Below are 20,777 nucleotides of genomic sequence, written 5' to 3'. Positions count from 1 at the left end.
ACGGAAGTGACAACCTTCATTGAACAAAGTTTCTCCCCCAGTGATGAGGGCTATTATAAGTGCAGACTATTATCTAATGAGGAGAAAATTCAAACATCAGAGGTGCAAAAGGGCTTGGGAGCCCTTGTGCAAGACTCCCAGAAGGTTAATTTACAGATCAAGTCAGCTGTAAAGAAGGCAAATGTTGGCATTTATTTCAAAAGGGAACAGTATTGAAGGCACTTGAGAAATCAAAACAACACGATCCTCACAGTGCAGTGCTGCGCTGCTTATCCAAATGGGAATCGGCTCTGCTCAGCAGGTAGGTGACAGCATCATCAGCCCCAGTGTTCTCCAGGCAGGGATTGAGGGTTGATCTGACCAGGGGTCGGAGATGAGCCAGGACCAGCCTCTCTAGGGTCTTCATGATGTGAGAGGTCAGGGCCACAGGACAGATTCAAGACTTTATGTTGGCCCTTTTGGGTACTGGGACCACACATGATGTTCTCCACACAGTCAAGACCATTTCCAGGCTGAGGCTCAGATTGAAACTGTGTTGGAGAACTCCACAGAACTGCTTAGCACACTCCTTCAGGATCACACCATCCAGTCCCAATGCTCTGCTGTGTCTGAGTGTCCCCACCCGCTTAAGCACGGTGGGACTAACATCCTTCAATACAAGCAACGTTGTAGGAAAGGTGGTTGAGCTTCGGACTTGAATCAGCATGTGGAATTACGACATTGTGGCCATTAGTGAGACCTGGTTGCAGGAGGGGCAGGACTGGCAGCTCAATGTTCTGGGGTTCCGTTGTTTTAGATGCGACAGAGTGGGAGGGATTAAAGGAGCAGGGGTGGTGTTACTAGTCAGGGGAAGTGTCTTAACAGTGCTCAGACAGGACAGACTGGATAACTTGTCTAGTGAGGTTAATGAGGTGAACTGAGGAATAAGAAAGATACGATCGCATTATTGGGATTACAGACCACCCAGCAGTCTACAGGACTTAGAGGAACAAATTTGTAGAGAGATTTCAGACTGTTGTAAGAAACTTTAGGTTGTGATAGCAGGTGATTTTAACTTTCCACGTATTGATGGCACTCCCATATTGTAAAAGGACTAGATGGAATAGAACTTGACAAATGTGTCCAGGGAAGTTTCTTTAATCATAGAGGTCCCAACAAGCGAGTGTGTGACACTGGACCTGCTATTAAGGAATGAGATGGGACAGGTGACAGAAGTTTGTGTCGGGGAAAGCTTTGCATCTGGTGATCGAAATGCCATTAGTTCCAAAGTAAATATGGAAAAGGATATATGGGGTCCTCAAGTTGAGATTCTGGAGATTAGAGAAAGGCCAATTCTGAAGGTATCAGAAATAACCTGGCAAGTGTGGATTGGGACGGGCTGTTTTCTGGCAAAGGTGTACTTGGTAAGTGGGAGGCCTTGGAAAGTGTAATTTTGAGAGTACAGAGCAGGAAGAAGGCTTGGTTTTTAAGAGATAATGAGGCCCTGGTTAAGAAAAAGGAGATGTGAATAGCAGGTATAGACAGGCAGGAACAGGTGAGGTTTGAGGAGGGTAAGAAATGCCCTTGGGAAGGAAATCAGGAGGGGTAAAAGGCATGAGGCTGCTCGTGCAGACAAGGTGAAGGAGATTCCTAAAGACTTCCATGGGTATATTAGGAGCAAGAGGATGGCAAGGGACAAAATTTGTCCTCTGAAAGATCAGAGTGGTAACCTGCTTGGACCCAAAAGAGATGGGGGGGGGATCTTCAATGGATTTTTTGGATCTGTATTTACGCGGGAGTTGGACAGAGTCTGTAGAAATGAAGCAAAGCAGCAGCGAGGGCGTTGACCCTGCACGGATTACAGAGGGAGACATGATTGCTGTCTTGAGGTAAATGAGGGTGCATAAATCCTCATGGCAGAGAACATAGATCGAGGGGAGATTTGATAAAGGTGGGTGTGGGGGTCAATTTACAGTAAGTTTGGATGGGAGGGTTATGGAGGGCTATAGACTGGATGCAGGTTGATGGGACTGAGTAGTTTAATGGGTCAAAGGTCCTGTTTCTGTGCTATAATGTTCTATGACTCTAAAGGCCTATTAAAATAAAAACTTCATGCTATTTTAAGAAGTTTCTTTCCCCAGGCAGATAACCTAATTCACCATTCTTGTTTCCACCCTCACCTTCCTCTATCTGTTACCTCGTGATCGCACGTAAACACTTCAACCACTTTTTCTAGTGCTGACACTGTAAATAATGCTGTCATTTATGTATTTATACACATTTTATTCCATAACCGTACTTTAACCTCTTATTTTTATATAATTCTTTCTAATCGTTAAATGTTGCGGCCGATGAATTCACAGTCATCCCTCAGTCACACTTTATTTACTTGTGCACAAGGAGAAGAGCCTGGCCTCTCACCAAGAGACCACCACCTTTATACAGAAGTGACCAGCATTTATGGGTATTGATCATTTGATAAAGTGTATATGTTCAAATTCCTTATTTGTATCATCAATCGCCATTCAAATACAGGCGTTAAAAGTTAATAAAAACTACAAGTTATCAATAATACTTTGAGGTTAGTAATCGTCCCCCAGTTGTTTGATTACAGGCAGGTAGGTGGAGATCAGCCACGATCAGGCTCGTGGGGCTGGATGGCCGACTCCTGCCCCCATTTCTTGTTCATCCTCATCTTGTCACAGTATGCCAAATGGCTCCAATCTCTTGCTCAGCAAAGGGAAGCTATGTCCTCCAAATACACTCAGACCCTGCATAGTTCTGATTTGTTACAACACGGTTATTCAATTCTTTATTGAAATTTTTTTAAATGACAAAAATCATTATAAACAACACTTAACAGCTGCTATTACAGTAAACATTCAATCAGCCAATGAGAGAGCTTTACATATGCTCTGAGCCATCACAGCCAATCACGTGTTATTTCACGCTCAGCCTCCCCCTGCGTGTGTACATGTTCTTAATCCCTCAACAATTTATTCCATTTTTTTCAACTTTAAGTCTGGAAAAAGGCCTGTAACTTGCAGTGAGGGTTGCACATCTTCTCCGGCTGTCCATCAAAATCCGATGACAGCATCCACTCCTTTAACTGGGAGATCTTTGATGACTATACAGTCCATCCTGGACCCACAAGCTCTATTGCAGGTGGGACGTGTACATGTGGTAGTGATGGCAACCGTGGCTGCATTTCTCCCGGCTCTCTTCTGCTGTCTTCTGGTTGTTCTTTCCATCTCCAGAATACGAACCCCGTCCCTACACAGGGGTCGCCAAGTGTTACGGTCGGCAGCAACATCCTCCAGGTCCTCAGGTCTGATCTCGCACTTCTTTAAATCTTTCTTCAGCTGATCCCTATAGCGCTTCTTCGGCCCTCCAGCTGAGCGTCGACCATGACGTAGCTGGCCGTATAACACTCTGTGGGGTAGCCGACATGGGGGCATCCTTATCACCTGCCCCAGCCACTGCAGCTGACGCTGGGTGAACTTGGCCCCAATACTTCTGCAGTTGGTCTTCACAAGTATTTCAGTGTGAGGCGTCCGCTCACGCCGGGTAATTCCCAGGATGCGCTGGAGGCAGCTGATGTGGAAGCACTCCAAGGACTTGATGTGACGGTTTTAGGCTACCCAAGCTTCACAGCTATAAAGGACATCGAAGATGTCTGGGAAAGGCATTAGTATGGATGTGAAACTGCAAGGTGATATGGCGTTTGGAAGCTGGTGAGTGTCGAGTTGATGTTAGCGCCTCTTTGAAATTGGCTACGTCGATGATCAGAATCATTTTAAAAAGAAATGCAGACAAGACAAAAGCTTCTGCAGCAATTACCTCAAAGTTACCAGTTAATATTGAAGAGCTTCGAGAATTGGCAGAGATTGACACCGCCTGGGTCAATCTGAGGACACAGATGGAGAAGAGGAAACACCAGCAAGAAACCTCACCACAGAACTCAGCACCAGCATCATCACGATCACACAAATGGACCAGTTCATCGATAATGACCCTGACCGGGAGTGAAGCGATAAGGCAAAGAGGGGTGATTTGGATTTTTTTAAAATCAGGCACACATGTTCATTTATGTAATGTTATAATGACTCTCCATAGTGCTGAGTTACACAGCGTCATCTCCGAGGAATACATCCTCAGTGCTAAGCAGGGGGTGAGTGGACCTCCCTTGTCTGGGGTGTCTGCACACTCTCCGTAAGCAATCCTTGCCTGGATATTACCATAGCCTTTGCTTTGCCACAACTTCCACAGGTGCATGGTGCACCAACACAAGGGCATTGGTGTGTGGTTGAAATGACAATTAAACTTGAACTTGAACGAGTGTACTGGGATGGATACCAGAGGAGTTTATAATAAGTGCATTATAACTTGTTTATAACAAGTTCATTACCAAATGGTCAGTGTACAAGGGAATGGGCAGGCAAGAGGCATAATGGAAGCCAGGGGGCATAATGGGTGGGCACAGGGGCCTACCAGGTCAGAACGAGGTGGAATGGAGGCCAGAGGGCATAATAGGTGGTGTACTTATGGCCTACATTATAATAAGGGACTACTTTATGTTTTGGTAACACGTCGTTGCATGCGCTATTAGGCATGTATGTGTGTGTCAAAGTTTGGACTCTACCAGTAAAGAACCATGAAACTTAGTTCCCGTCTCCAGTGTTTTTATTAATAACTTAGTTTTGTAAACAGGCCACATGCACAGCAGGTGGGCACAGGGCCTACCAGGTTGGACCAGGGCGGAATGGGCGAGCCATGGAGGTGTCACACAGGCGACGACCTGTCACAGGAGCAGGTCAGATGACAATCTGAGGGGGAGTCACCATTAAATGCCCTTCCAGTCTCTGATAATTAGAGGGTTAAGGGGCGAGGAAGGAGGCTTGGAGTGACTGACTCAGTGGCCATTGCCTGAGGAGGCAGAGACAGTACCTGGACAAGCCCACGAATGTGTGAGGACAAGATCGGTGGAGAGAGTGGTGGGTGCGTGGTACAGGGGTGCTGGTAGAGGCAGACTCGTTAGGGGCAGTTAAAAGACTATTAGGTAGGCAGACGGATGGAGGGAAAATGGAGAGCTCTGTGGAAATGAAGTATCGGATTGGTTTTGCAGTAGTTAAGAAGGCGGTGGGCCGAGAGGCCAGTACTGTTTTATGTGTAACAACTTTTAACAGACAGTTGGACAGGTATACGAATTAGAAAGGGTGAAACAGTTAGGTGTTAAACATGGCGAAATGGGTCTAGTTTGGATGGGGCTTACTGGTTGGCACGAATCAGATGGGCTGAAAGGCCAGTTCCCCTGCTGTATAACTCGAGCAAACCGACAATTTAGGATCAACCACTGCAGGTGAAATTGCTTGGTTGCTCTCCCATTGGCTGCACTGCTGACCAATAGGGGAGCAGGGGGTGGGGCAGCTATGGGTTCAGGAAGTCACGTGACACCCACCATCGCCAACCCCATGGGCAGTGGCAGGGGGGAGGTCGAGCCCCTTGGTCTATGTCTGAGAACCCGGAACAAGTGAGGCGATGATTCCCTTCCCCAGGGGACTGGGGCTAAGGCTCTGAACGCATCTGGTTTCGTATCCTCGTGGAACCGAACTTGACTCTGTGCAGCGGGGCTCCACGGGGACCGAGACCCTCTCCTGGGCCAGCTCGCTCAGCAGCTGGTGAAGCTTCCTGGAGATGGCAACCTGCAGGAAGAGATGAACAAAGCCCTGCGTTTAAATAGCCGCCAAGTCAGGTGGAGAGGAGAAGCCGCAACTTTGCAAATCTCTGTCTCCAATAGGGCGGCAGGAGGTCCTAAATGGAAGTGAAACCGACGGGGAAGAGGCAGTGGTTGGGTCTCACTGAAACCATAAGATACTGAACAGCCAGGGTACAGCAGACATGGAGAGGATGTCTCCCTCAATAGCAGAGTCACAGATCGGGGGTCACAGCCTCAGAATGAAGGGAAGTCCCTTGAGGAGATGAGGAGGAATTTCTTTAGCCAGAGGGCGGTGAATCTGTGGAATTCATTGCCACGGACAGACGTGGTCAAGTGATCGGGGGTATTTAAGGCAGAGGCTGATCGGTCTTTAAGCGGGTTGAAGGTTACAGCGAGAAAGCAAGAAAATGAGGTTGCATCTCCTCTCTGTGGAAAGACTTATCCCGCACAGCTCCTTTCAACTTTCCACCCTCAACTTAAGTGCAAGCTCTCTAGTATTAGAGATCTGTCCCTGTCCGACTGACAGATGACGCAATAGCCACAGCTCTACACACCATCCTTACACATCTGGAGAAGAAGGATGCTTATGTGAGAATTCCCTCCAGGCTCAACAAGAAGCTCAGAGACCTCGGCCTTGACCCTGCCTTGTGCAGCTGGATCCTGGACTCCCTGTCAGATTGCCAGCAAGTGGTAAGAGTGGGCTCCCTCACCTCTGCCCCTCTGTCCCTCCACACAGGTACCCTCAGGGGTGTGTCCTAAGACCTTTCCTGTATACCCATGACTGTGTCACCACCCCAGCTCTAATCTGGCTAATTAAATTTGCTGACGATACTACACTGGTTGGCCTAATCTCAAATAATAACGAGGCAGCCTACAGGGAAGAAGTCATTACCCTGACACAGTGGTGTCGAGAAAACAACCTCTCCCTCAATGTCGCAAAAACAAAGGAGCTGGTTGTGGACTACAGGAGGAATGGAGACAGGCTCACCCCTATTGACATCAATGGATCTGGGGTTGAGAGGGTGAACAGCTTTAAGTTCCTCAGCATCCACATCACCGAGGATCTCACGTGGTCTGTACACACCAGCTGTGTGGTGAAAAAGGTACAACAGCACCTCTTTCACCCCAGACAGTTGAAGAAGTTTGGCATGAGTCCCCAAATCCTAAGGAATTTCTACAGGGGCACAATTGAAATCACTCTGACTGGCTGCATCACTGCCTGGTATGGGAACTGTACCTCCCTTAATCGCAGGACTCTGCAGAGAGTGGTGCGGACAGCCCAGCGCATCTGTAGATGTGAATTTCCCACTATTCAGGACATTTACAGAGACAGGTGTGCGAAAAGGGCCCAAAGGATCATTGGGGACCCGAGTCACCCCTACCACAAACTGTTCCAGCTGCTACCATCCGGGAAACGGTACCGCAGCATAAAAGCCAGGACCAACAGGCTCCGGGACAGCATCTTCCACCGGGCCATCAGACTGATTAATTCATGCTGATACAATTGTATTTCTGTGTCATGTTCACTGTCCTGTTGTACATACTATTTATTACAAATGACTAGAAATAGAGTAAATTCATTTCATTTCCCATCTCAAACTGGTCCCATTTGCCTGTGTTCGGCCCATATCTCTCTAAACACTTCCTATCATAGTAGCTTTTCAATGGTGTTAATATACCTGTCCCCCAACCACTTCTTCTGGCAGCTCACTCCATATATGAACGGAAAAGTTGCTCCCTGGGTCCGTTTTAAATCTTTCCCGTCGGATTCTTGGTTCCCTTTCCCTGGTGAGGAGGTCTGTGTGCATTACCCTACGCAAGCCCATTATGAGATACCCAGGTGCTGGGTTACGGCCTGTAGCTTTTGATGGGCTCAGGATCGAGGTCTGAATGCGGATTTTGCTATTGCTTGCACTGGGGGGGGGGGGGGGTCGATGGCACAATTAAGGGTAGGGGGAGGGCGGATGCTTCTGTGTGGGAGGGGGAGGAGGAGGGGGGCTTTGGGGTTCTGATTCAGTCTCTGGGGCTTCCTGCTTCCTGGATGTCTGTGAAGAGTAACAGTTACAGGTTGTATACGTTCTCTGATATTAAATGGAGCTATTAAACCATTTTGACTTCATACATCTCTGTAAGTTCCCCACCTTCTAAGAACAAAGTCCCAGCCTGCCCAACCTCTCCCTAAGACTCAGGCCCTCGAGTCCTGGTGACATTTGTGTAAATCTGGTGGCATGGCAGTTAGCGCAATCAGCAAACAGTGACTGAGGTTCGATTCCCGCTGCCGTCGGTAAGGAGCTTGCTTGTTCTCCCCGCCTTGTGTGTTTCCTCCGGGTGCTCTGGTTTCCTCCCAAATTCTAAAGACGTACGGGTTACAGTTAGTGAGTTGTGGATACGTTATGGTGTCCAGACACTTGCAGACTGCCACCAGCACATCCTTGGACTGCGCTGGTCTTTGACGGAAATATTTCCCCTGTGTCTTGATGTTTGGATACACGTGACAAATAAGTCTAATCTTTATCTTAATCTTAAAACATCGCTGGATTGATTTGACAGAAATTACCTACTTCACTGTATGTTTTGATGTACTTCTGATAAATAAAACTAATCCTTCTCATTCAATTCTACAAGGAAACGCTTCACTAAGCCAACCCAGAACCCCGAATCTGGTCTCCTACCTGGTACGGGACTGGCTCCACGAGGCATTTGTGCTGAGCAGGGAGCTTGTTCAATGAGACCTGGGCATAGCTCCTGATCTCCGTCGTGCTGGGTGCATCCCTGGACATCTGAAACCAAAAGGGATGCAGAGTTAGAACTGGAGGCATCGGTTCCATCCTGCCTTCTAAGACCATAGGAGCAGAATTAGGCCATTCAGACCATCAAGTCTGCTCCACCATTCCATCATGGCTGATTTATTATCCCTCACAACCCCATTCTCCCGCCTTCTCCCCATAACCTTTGATGCCCTGACTAATCAAGAGCCTGTCAACCTCCACTTTAAAAATACCCAATGACCTGGCCTCCACAGCTGTCTGTGGCAATGAATTCCCCAGATTCACCACCCTCTGGCTAAAGAAATTCCTCCTCACCTCTGTTCTAAATGGACGTCCCTCTATTCTGAGGCTGTGTCCTCTGGTCCTATATTCTCCTCTACTCCCACATTCCCTGCAACTGAGAGTTGTCCAGCAGAACGGGCCCTTCGGCCCACTCTGTCCCTGCCAGCCCATCCATACTAATCCCATTCAATCAGAATCATCACTGATTCAGCGTGGTAACAGGCCCATCTGTCTAATGAGCCCCTACTGCTCAGTTACACCCTCGTAACCAATTAACCTACTTCCCCGCACGTCTTTGGAATGCGGGAGGAAACCCACACGGTAACAGGGAGAACATACAGACAATAATGGGAATTGAACCCAGATGACTGCAGATGTCATTCATCCGTTCATTATGTGCTGTGTCGTATGACGTGGGTGATGGCTGTCTTTGACCATGATTGCTCTTGGGAAATTTTTCTATGCAGTTTGCCATTGCCTTCTTCTGGGTGACCCCAAGCATTATCAATAGTCTTCAGAAACTGTTGGCCTGGCATCAGCGGCCACATAACCAGGACTTGTGACCTGCACCAGTTGCTCAAACAACCATCCACCACCTGCTCCCATGGCTTCACGTGACCCTGATCGGGTGTTAAGCAGATAATCCACCCTGCTCAAGGATGATCTGCAGGCCAGCGGAGGGAAGGGGCACCTTACACCTCTTTTGGTAGAGATGTCTCTCTGCCCCACCAGGTGTAACAGTGACATGGTCAGATCAGCCATCATCTTACTGAATGGCGGGGCAGGCATGATGGGTCAGATGGCCGACTCCCGCTCCTGGTTCTTATGTTAACCTCTGCACTCCCGTGCTAATGTGCCATGAAATTTGTTGTTTTGTCACAGCAAGACATGAAGATTACTGTAAGTAATAAAGATAAGAATAAAAACTGCAAAAGAGGAAGAGTGAGGTAGTGATCACAAACTGTTCAGGAGTGTGATGGCGAAGGAAGAAACCGTTGCTAGAACATAGAGTATGGGTCTCCTCTCTGACAGTAAGAATGGGAAGAGGGCATGTCCCAGATGGTGAGGGTCCTTTGTGATGGGTGTCACCCTCTTGAGGCATCACTTCTGAAGAGGCCTTTGCTGGAGCTGGCTAGTTTACAAGCCTCTGGAGCCTCTTTCCATCCTGTGCATTGGAGCTTCCATACCAGGCATCTGCTTGCACTTGATCCAGAGCCTCGGAGGTCTTGGAGATGGAAACATTCACCGAAACCCCTCAACATTCCCAGAGCCTCTGCCTCGTCATCCCATCAGGCAGAGCGTTCCCGACTCTAACCTCCCTCTGGGGCAGAAATTCATCCTCCGATCCCAGGTGAAGACCTGGGTTTGGACACTATGGGAAGGGTTTGATTATTGTCACAGCGAAAAGCTTTTGTTTCCATGCCTGGCAGACCGATCGCATCGAGGTGGTACAGCGTGCAGTGCAGGCAAGGCCGTGCCGAGATAGACAGTGAGATCAAGACTTCATCTTTTCGAACTCGGGAACTGTTCAATTGCCTTCTAACAGCAGGTTCGCAGCTGTCCTTGAGCCTGGTGCTGCGTGCTCTCAGGCGTCTGTATCTCTTGCCTGATGGGAGGGGGGAGAGGAGAGGAGAGAAAGTCTGGGTGGGTGGGGTCTGTGATTACAATGGCTGCTTTACTGAGGCAGCGAGAGGTACAGACAGAGACCAGGGAGGGGAGGCTGGCTCCTGCGACACGCTGAACTCTGTCCACCACTCTCTGCTGTCCCTGGTGGTCGGGCAGAGCAGCTGCCATACCGAGCCGGGATGTATCCAGACAGGATGTTTTTTATGGTGAATCAATAAAGATTGGTGAGGGTTAAAGAGGATGTTCTGAATTCCTTTAGACTCATGAGGGAGTAGAGTTGGCTGTGGATTCTATACGGTTGGACCAGGACAGGCTATTGGTGATATTCACTCCTAGGAATCTACCTCATTATGACCTTGCACCTGCACTTTCTCCATAACCTCATGTGCCGGGGACATGAAGCAAATCGTGTAAACAATAAAAATAAGCATATAGGAATCAGAATTGAAATTCACTAAAGTAAGTCCTCAGCCTCAAAACCAGGCATCACTACATCCTGGCACTTAAATCATCCAAACCTGGGTTGTTCCTCGCTCAGAGACCCTGGTGGTCTCAGGCCCGGGCCCGGGCCCTGCCACCTTTCCAGTTCGGCCCAGCGGTTAGATCAAGCGAACCTCGGCTCTTACCCCAGAATGGCATGGAAAACAAGTGTTTTTACTGAAGCTCGATACAGGTGACAGTAATATACAAATTTTCCACTGCTGCGAGCAGCCTTGTGCCCCGAACAGTAGAGCGAAGGTTTCACTGACAGGCGTTCAAGGAGGGTGGGCAAACTGAAGAATGTAACCGGGTAGAGAGGGTGAAACACTGGTCTGTTTCCCCTGGGGCAGGGGAGATTAGGTGGAAATATCATTGTGATCACTAGTTATACTACCAAGGCACAGTAAAAAGCTTTATCAATACTCATATAACAGCACGCTGGAAGCTGTCCTTGAGTCTGGTGGTACATGCTTCTGCCCAATGGGGGAAGGGAGAAGAGAGATTGTTCAGCGACAGGGTGTCGTTTGCGTTCATGAACGTAAGGAAGGACAAGCCAATGACTGGGTACAAATGCAGACAGAGCAAAGACTAATTGTACCACTGAGGCAAAATTCAAAAGAGTGAAGAATGCAGGAGCGAAGGTGCTGTATTTAAATGCGTGTAGCATTCAGCATTAGGTAGACGAACTGGTGGGTCAATTAGAGACTGGTCGGCATGACGATGTGGGCGTCACTGAGCCGGGGCTGAAAGAAGGCCATAGTTAGGAGTTTAGCATCAAAGCATGTACTTTGTATCGAAAGGACAGGCAGGAAGGCATAGGCGGGGGTGTGGCTCTGTTGGCAAGAGGTGGAATTACATCTTGAGAACGAGGTGACAGGGTCAGAGAATGACGAGTGGAGTTAAGAAACTGCAAGGGTAGAAAAACCATTATGCGAATCAATTATAGGCCTCCAAATAGTGGCCAAGATGTGGGGTTGAGATTGCAAAGGGAGATGGAAAGGGCATGAAATAACGGTAATGTCACAATTGTAATGGGGGACTTCAATATGCAAGGGGACTGGCAAAAAACTGTTTGGTGTCTAATCACAAGAGAGGGAATTTGTTGGATGCCTGCGAGATGGCTTCTTACAGCAGATTGTGCTCTAGCCTACTTTGCCTCTGTCTTCACTGTGGAAGACACTCGCAGTGTGCCAGAGGTCCGTGAGTGTCAGGGAGCAGGAGTGAGTGTCATTGCTATTACAAAGGAAAAAGTGTCAGGCATGCTGAGAGGTGGATCAGCCTCCTGGACCAGATGAACTACATCCCAGAGTCCTGAGAGAGGTTGCTGAAGAGAATGATTGCAGTGGTCATGATCTTTCAAGAATCACTTGATTCTGGCATGGTCCCGGAGGACTGGAGAATTGCAAATGTCACTCCACTCTTTAAGAAAGGAAGGAGGCAAAAGAAAGGAAATTACAGGCCAGTTAGCCTAATCCCAGTGGTTGGGAAAGTGTTGGGTTGATTATTAAGGATAAAGTTTCGAGATATTAGAGAGTAATGATAAAATAGGTCAAAGTCAGCATGGTTTCTGTAAAGGGAAATCTTGCCTGACAAATCTGTTACGAGTTCTTCAAGGAAGTAACAAGCAGAGTGGACGAAGGAGAGGCAGTGGATTTCATTTTCAGAAGGTGTTTGACAAGGTGCGACACCTGAGGCTGCTTAACAAGATAAAATGCTACAGTGTTACAGGAAAGATACTGCCATGGAGAGAGGAATGGCTGACAGGCAGGAGGCAGTGAGTGGGAATAAAAGGGGGCCTTTTCTGGTCGGTTGCCGTGACTGCTGCTTTTCACGTTGTTTGTCAGTGATTCACATAATGGAATTGATGGCTTTGTGGCAAAGTTTGTGGATGATATGAAGAAGGGTGGAGGGGTAGGGAGTGCTGAGGAAGCAATGTGATTGCAGCAGGACTTAGACAAATTGGAAGAATGGGCAAAAAAGTGGCAGCTGGAACACAGTGTTGGGAAATGTATGATAATGCATTTTGGTAAAAGGAACAATAGTGCAGACTGTTATCTAAATGGGGAGAAGGTTCAAACATCAGAGGTGCAGAGGGACTTGGGAGTCCTCGTGCAAGACTCCCAGAAGGTTAATTTACAGGTTGAGTCTGTGGTGAAGAAGGTAAATGTAATGTTGGCATACTGTATATTTCAAGGTGAACAGAATATAAAAGCAAGGAGATAATGCTGAGTCTTTCTAAGACACTAGTCTGGCCGTACTTGGAGAATTGTCGACTGTTTTAGGCCCCATACCTCAGAAAGGATGTGTTGTCGTTGGAGAGAGTCCAGAGGAGGTTCACAAGGATGATTCTGGGAATGAAGGGGTTAATATATGTGGAGCGTTTGGCAGCTTTGGGCCTGTACTCACTGGAATTTAGAAGAATGTGGGGAGATCTCATTGAAACCTACCGAATATTGAAAGGACTAGATAGGGTGGATGTGGAGAGGACGTTTCCTCTGGTGGGGGTATCCAGAACTAGGGGGCACGGCCTCAAAATTGAGGAGCAACCTTTCAGGTCAGAGGTACGGAGGAATTTTTTAGCCAGAGAGTGGTGAATCTGTGGAATGCTCTGCCACAGACTGCGGTGGAGGCCAAGTCCATGGGTATATTTAAAGCCCAAGTTGATAGATTCCTCATTGGTTGGGACATCAAGGGACATGGTGAGAAGGCAGGTGTATGGGGTTGAATGGGATCCAGGATCAGCCATGATGGAATGGCAGAGCAGACTCGATGGGCTGAATGGCCTGGTTCTACTCCATCAGAAGAAGCAGAACACAGAATGAAGTGTTACAGTTACACAGAAAGTGCAGACAATAGTGCAAGGGCAATCACTCACATTTTGACTTGGTGGTAAGGAAGGCAAATGAAATATTATCATCCATTTTGAGAGGACTGTAAGGATGTAAAGTTGAGGCTTTGTAAGGCATTGGTCAGACAACACTTGGGAGTATTGTGAGCCCCTTCCCTGAGAAAGAATGTGCTGGCACTGGAGAAAGTCTAAAGGAGGCTCGCAAAAATCATTCTGGAAATGAAAGGGTTAACAGATGAGGACCACTCGGTAGCCTGGGCCTGTACTCACTGGAATTTAGAAAAATGAGAGGAGTGGAAGCTACCAAATATTGTAAGGCCCAGACAGAGTGGATGTGGAGAGGATGTTTCCTATAGTGGGGGAGTCTCGGACCAGAGGACACGGCCTCAGAGTAGAGGGCTGTCCGCTTATAACTGACATGCGGGAGGAACTTCTTTAACCAGAAGGTGGTGCATCTGTGGAATTCATTGCCATAGACGGCTGTGGAGGCCAAGTCACTGGGCATATTTAAAGTCGAGGTTGTCAGCTTCTTGATAAGTCAGGATGTCAAAGGTTATGGGGAGAAGGTATTGGAGTATAAAAGTTGCATTATTTGCTGTGTAACCAAAACTATGTAGTCAGCTTACTATGCATGTGTCCAAAATGAAATCCTAGGAATGTAGAAGACAATGGTGTGTTAATGAGAGGTAGCTAAAGAGATGTAAATTAGAACATTGGTCAGTTCTGAGTTTGCTATTTGCTATGCATGTACCCAATTTAGCAGGAGAATGAAATATTAAGAATGTAAAAGACAATGGTGGGTTAATGAGAGGTAGCTAAGAGATGTAGATCAGAACATGATTAAGTCAATGGGTAGAAACAATAGCGACAAGATCTACGTGTGGTACGTGTGATACGCAACTATAGCAACTGGACCAGGAGATTGCTATAAAAAATGCTGTGTCCAAAGATCGGTGAGCAATCAGCGACTAGCTCAATGACGGTCTCAGCTTTGATTTGCAAATTAAAGTTTAACCCTTCTTGAAGAATCTTCTGCGTCTCCTGGTCGTTTGTGGGGCACGAGAAACCACGACAAAATTGGCGACCGCGGCTGGACCGGAAAGAGACCCGCGGAAAGGAAGCGGTAGATTGGGGACGCTTCCCAGTCCTCTAGGGACCCCCACAAGGCTAACAGAATTAAGGGTGCACCCAAACAAAAGGTAAGCGCTTTTGCGACAATTTGGACTAAGAATTCTGTTGGTTTTGGGGAGGTCTTGGAGTCTCAGAAGTGTGGAACCACTGCCGAAGGGTCTCTCCGGTCCAAAGAATCTGGCAGAATTGGGGGTTAACAGAGGCTCAGATTGATCAAGAACACTGCAGTGAGGGTAAGTACAAATAAGTTAATAAGAAGTTAAGTTAAGAAAAATTCCACGAGGTGTTGGTAAGTCCCTGTGGATACCGCTTCATATGAAACGAAGGTCTGAACGGGCAGGGAAAGGAAAATAGAGAAAAATCCTTGTGGATACCGCCTTAAGAGATAAGGGTCTGAATAGACGAGTTGCAAAGAGAAAGTTCTGTGGATACCACTCTGAATAGAGGTCTGTACGGGCAGAACAGAATAGGAAACAAGGACAGTCCAATATATCGTTTAAAGCGCTGGTAGATAGACGATAGACTAGGCATAGAATTAGAGTAAATAATATTATCCTGTAAACGAACTGTGAATCTCTGAAATACCTTAAAAAGGGAGAATAACATGACAGGTAAAGGAACGGCAGTACAGATTCTGAGCAAAAAATTCCTGTTAATGAAATATGAGATCACAAAAACTTCAGGAAAATGGGAAAGAAGAACCAATAACCTGGTCACAAAGTGGCCAAGAGAAGGAACGTTTGATGTAAGTTTGTGCGAAGAAATGGAGGGACTAATTAAAAATTACAAACCAAAAGATAAATCTAAGAAGAGGGCAAAAAAGAGAACGAGAAATTGAAGTGCTAAAACTCTTCAGAACGGAGGGAGAAAGGCTGAGGAGGACAGGTAGAATATTGATTACAAGCGAGGAAGACACTAAGGTGCTGGAGAAACAGCCTGTTGGAGAGAGAGGAAGGTACAGTGAAAAGCTGGCTTCAGCTCCGTACCCGGATGCGAAAGAAACAGAAAAGCCCCCTCCCTATAATGAGGAAGGAACCCCTAAACAGTGCTCCCTGCTGACGGGGACAGTAAACATGCAGGAAGAAGTACATGTTTGGGAGAATGAGGAAGAAAAAAAATACGAGAAGGAAAAAGCGGCAATATGGAAGGAGATACAGGCAGAAAGGATAAAGGTGGAACAGGCACAGAGAGAAATGGAAGAAGGGATTGAACGGATGAAATACTTGAGAGAGGAAAAGGAATATGAGGAGTATCGGTTATACCATAGAAATAAACAGACTAGAAAAGAAAGTGGCTCATTGGAGGAGCAAGAGTTAAGTGGAGAGAGAGAGAGGATGCGAGAATTTGTGGGGAAGAGGTAGGAGGCAGAAGCCTAGAGGAGCAGAAGGAGGCGGTAGGGGAGCGACCTGCGGAAGTAGAGAGAGAGCCAGATAAGGTACTGAGAGGGGGTTGCCAGAGGAGATGCGAAAAATACTCCAGGGGCCAACCAAGTATTGAATCAAGACAGAAAGGATGGACTCTACAGGGAGACCAAGGGAAGAAGAGAACCCCGGAGACATTTGTGTGGGAGGCAGTAAAGACATACCCTGAGACAGATGGGGAGTCAGGTGAGGAGGAGAGCCAGGGCAGGTGGGAAGAAGGAGGAAGAATGATGCCGATGTTAGTTAAAGGATCAGGACAAGTGCAGTATATCCCTTGGGGATCCCAGGACCAAGAAGGGCTGAAAAACACTCTGCCCAATCTACATGAAGGAGCAGGGAAATGGATTAGAGCCTTTGAAGAAGAAATGACGGGATGATTATTGGCTATGGGAGATTTGAAGGCACTATTGATAAGGTTGATGGGAACCTCCAAATTTAACGAACTAATGGAAATGGCTGGCATAGTAAACTCGAACGACCAGAGAACTGATGGAGACGGGTTTGACAGAGTGAGGCAGAGGGTATGGCAGGCCCTCAGGAAGCTTTATCCACCCAAAGTGGACCCCAGAGCCTTAAAGGGGGATCCACTGGGAGACACTGAAAACCCAGCAACCTACGCAGAAAACCAGTTGAAAAGGTGGAGATTGGAGACTGAGCAAGAGGTGGAAAATAGCTTATTTATCACCACACTGTTCCGACATAGCATTTTGGATGCAATGCCTCCGCAAGTAAACTCCAAACTGGAGGAAGTGGTTAGGCTGACGTCAATGACCCCACAAGAATTTAGAGACCACGTAGTCCATGCGGTTGAGAAATACCAGAAAGACAAACGAAGGTTGGCTGAGCAGCAGGAAGAGGTGCAATGAAAGTTAATACAAATGCAGCTCGAAGAACTCAAAAAGAAGGAAAAAGAGAAAAGCAAAAAGATGCTGCCAGCAACCACCAGTCCGAATACAGCCATCGAACTGGACAAAGCACTGCTATATGGAGGAACCGATCATACTGTAAGACAAGGGCTGGAAAACCCCATGCCAATAATCAATGTCTTTGGAGGAGCATTCCCACAAATGCCCTATCAGGAACAGACTAAATTCAAACAGCCCAGACAGGACTGGAAGTCCCAAGGAGGGGGACAGAGGAGCTATGGGCAGAGGGGACCAGTGAGGAAACAGGGGGAAAGAGAGGTAGAGAGATTGTGCTGGGGATGTAATCAGCCAGGTCACATGAGAAGATATTGTCCATTTACACCATGGCCTGTCACACACCAGCAGGAACTGATAAGAAGGGAACTAAAGTTTAACCAAGGACCAGCCCCCACAGGCCCAAGCAGACCTGTGAACCCCTATGCGAGGTATTAGGGGTGCCTCGAGAACTCGAGTGGGAAGGGACATTACCCAATGATAACAAGGGAGGCAGACGAGGAACCCATCGTTCAGGTTATGTTAGAACGGCAACTGACACCAATGATGATAGATACTGGAGCCACGTACACTTGTGTACAGCCACAGTATGCCCTTCACCTTCCCATGTCAGGAAAGTTTATTAAGACGGTAGGGTTCTCGGGGAAAACACAGTTGACACAGTGCACGGCTCCAGTGCGGTTGAGAATGGGAAATAAAGGAATTGTTTTGCCAGTGCTAGTATTTAAAGGAACTCCGATTAATTTGTTAGGCAGAGATGCCTTATTGAAACTGGAATTTAAATTAGAATGCACCAGAAATGGGCTGAGTGTGGAAAGAGCAGGGGCTCAGTTGATAGTGCGAGAAGACAAGAAGGCTAATGTCTTTTGGATAGGAGACATCGCAGATCAGATATAGGAAACCTGGGAAAAATGGAAAAAGGGCATGCAGGCTATATAACCCAGGGCTGTAATGCCCAAATCTGAGCTACATTGTACAGTGATTTTTGACGAGACTCAGAACAGGGAGTTAGAAGAGAAATGGTACCTGGAGGTATGTACCCAACAGCACCTGGAAGGGGAGGCTGTGATAATTGGAAAGCAAGGGGCAGCTTTACAAGTTAAGTGGAACACCTTTTTAGAAAAATGGTACAGGATACCGGAGGCTGCGCCCCACGTAACATTGTTGGTAAACAAGGGATATCAGTCTAAAGACTTAGGACCCTTAGTCAAGAGTGTTGAAACCGTAATAGTGTGGAGGAAAATCACACCAGAGGTGTGGATATCAGAAGACCACAATTGCATTAAAATAATGGTAAGTGTAGATATGGTGGGGACAGTGAGAGAGGTCGAAATAACTCCCCAACCACACCTGCCCTTGCTGGGAAAGGAAAGAGGCCAGCAGAAAGATAGAAGGTTAGATGAGTTGCCGTCTATTCTGTGGTCGCAGCATGACACGGACGTAGGGAAAATAAAAACAGCTAGTCCGGTGGAAATAAGGCTGAAAAGGGGAGCAATTCCACCCAGGAGACCACAATACCCTCTAAGACCAGAAGCAGAAGAGGGAATAGCATCGACAGTGCAGGAGTTGCTTGAAATAGGAGTGCTTAAAAGAACAAACAGTTCATGTAATACCCCGTTGCTGCCGGTCTTAAAAGCAGATAAATCTAAGTGGAGATTGGTGCATGATTTGCGAGTGGTAAATGATGTGGTAGAGGACTGGCCAGCGGTAGTCCCCAGCCCACACACGCTTTTGACTAATGTTCCACCAGAAGCAAGTTACTTTTCAGTGATTGATTTGTGTTCGGCTTTCTTCAGCATTCCTCTAGCTGACCAGTGTCAGTATCTGTTTGCATTTACTTAGAGGTGCTCAGTATACCTATACCAGAATGCCGCAAGGTTTTAAACATTCACCACACGTTTTCAATCAGGTGTTGAAGGCAGACCTAGAGGGCATACCATTGGAAAGTACATTGTTACAGTATGTGGTTGACCTGTTGATTTGCTCCCACAGTAAGGAACAGTGTGAGCAGGACACTGTAACTCTGTTAGAGAAGCTGGCATACGGAGGACATAAAGTATCCAAAAAGAAACTGCAATTTTGCATGCAGCAAGTGGAATTCTTAGGCAGGGTAAATTCCAAGGGAGTGAAGGCAATAGCACCAGATCAGATTGAGGCAATAACTAAGGCCCCCAAACCCCAGACTGTAGGGCAGCTGATGACGTTTTTGGGAATGGCAGGGTACAGCTCAGATTGGATAGGAGAATATGCTGAGATTGTGGCACCTTTGAGAAAGATAATGAAAGAAGCAGGACATACAAATTTGAAGAACGGCTTACAGTGGCATGGAGAGGCGGAGATAGCTTTCAATACTATTAAGCAGGAATTGCAGTCAGCACCAGCATTAGCTTTGCCTGACTACGAGAAGGTTTTTCATTTGTATGTATCCAACCGACAGGAGGGTTATGTTACAACGGTTCTAACACAAGAGACTGGCACAGGAAAAGCAAAGCAGCCGATAGCATACTACAATATGAGACTAGATGAGGTGGCTCAGGGGTATCCACCCTGTTATCAGGGATTGGCAGCGCTGTACTATGCATATGAAAAGGCATCATCTGTAACCCTGGGCTATCCAGTGACTCTGTACACATACCACAAAGTAGCAGAATTGCTGGAAAGAGGGAAATACGCCAGCCAGGACAGCAGCGTATCAGATGCTATTGACATTTCCTGACATAACTATACAGAGATGCACTACCAGTAATATAGCCGATTTTGTCCCTTTGGGCTATGAAGGAGAACCCCATGATTGTGTAGGGAAGACGATGGCATTTGCCAAATTGAGAGCAGATTTACGGTCAGAACCACTGGAGGATGCAGATAAAAAGGTTCTGTTCGTAGAAGGCTCTTGTTATAGGGATTATGATGGAAATCATGCAGGGTTCTCAGTAGTGCAGCAGGATCAGTCGAGCTATAAGATTATTAGGATGGAGTCCTGTCCCCAACCGTGTTCCGCCCAACTAGCGGAAATCAAAGCCCTGACAGCTGCGTGTGAAATGATGGAAGCTGAGAAAGTAGACATCTATACTGATTCGGCATATGCCCATGGAGTATGCCATTTGTTCGGGGCAGTGTGGAAGCAGAGAGGTTTTAAAAAGAGTAATGGAGATCCCATACAACATTGTCAGCAAATTCTAGACTTGATAAAAGCCATAATGAAACCTGAAGCATTGGCTATAGTAAAGTGCCAGGCACATAAAAAGGGAAATGATGTAATAACAAAGGGAAATGAAGCTGCGGACGGGGCAGCCAGAAAAGCGTCTGGGTGTACATCAGCTGTCATTGCCCCCCAGGTAAGCCCAGCTCCAGAACCTGAGGTAGAGGACCTAATGGAAATACAAGGTAAGGCAACTTTGGCAGAACAGACAATGTGGAGAAAAATGGGGCCAAGCAGAACCTGGAAGGCTTGTGGAGCACGGAAGACAGTTTGTTGTTACGCCCACCCCTCTACTGACGTTTCTGATTTCAGAAGCGCATGGGATGGACCATTGTGCAAGGGGGGAAGTGATAAAGAAAATAAAGAAGGATGGTTTTTGGTCACCTTATTTACAGGCTTCAGTGGAC

At 47.1% G+C, this 20,777-nt stretch overlaps 1 protein-coding gene across 1 annotated transcript in view; it reads right to left on the bottom strand.

Annotated features, from left to right (window-relative positions):
• Positions 1 to 2,365: 2,365 nt before the first annotated feature.
• Positions 2,366 to 20,777, bottom strand: part of naprt (nicotinate phosphoribosyltransferase) — a 54,644-nt gene continuing 36,232 nt past the window's right edge. Inside the window, exons 12-13 of the mRNA XM_059971706.1 lie at positions 8,368 to 8,475; positions 2,366 to 5,681 (exon numbers count right to left, since the gene is read on the bottom strand). Coding sequence (XP_059827689.1) covers positions 5,487 to 5,681; positions 8,368 to 8,475 — 303 coding nt within the window. The 3' untranslated portion in view covers positions 2,366 to 5,486. The remainder of the gene's footprint in view (positions 5,682 to 8,367; positions 8,476 to 20,777) is intronic.

The sequence above is a fragment of the Hypanus sabinus genome, chromosome 6, assembly GCF_030144855.1.
Source record: "Hypanus sabinus isolate sHypSab1 chromosome 6, sHypSab1.hap1, whole genome shotgun sequence".
In the NCBI taxonomy this organism is placed as follows: domain Eukaryota; kingdom Metazoa; phylum Chordata; class Chondrichthyes; order Myliobatiformes; family Dasyatidae; genus Hypanus; species Hypanus sabinus.
Note: the sequence above shows the minus strand (reverse complement) of the source record. Positions and strands in the feature narration are given on the sequence as shown.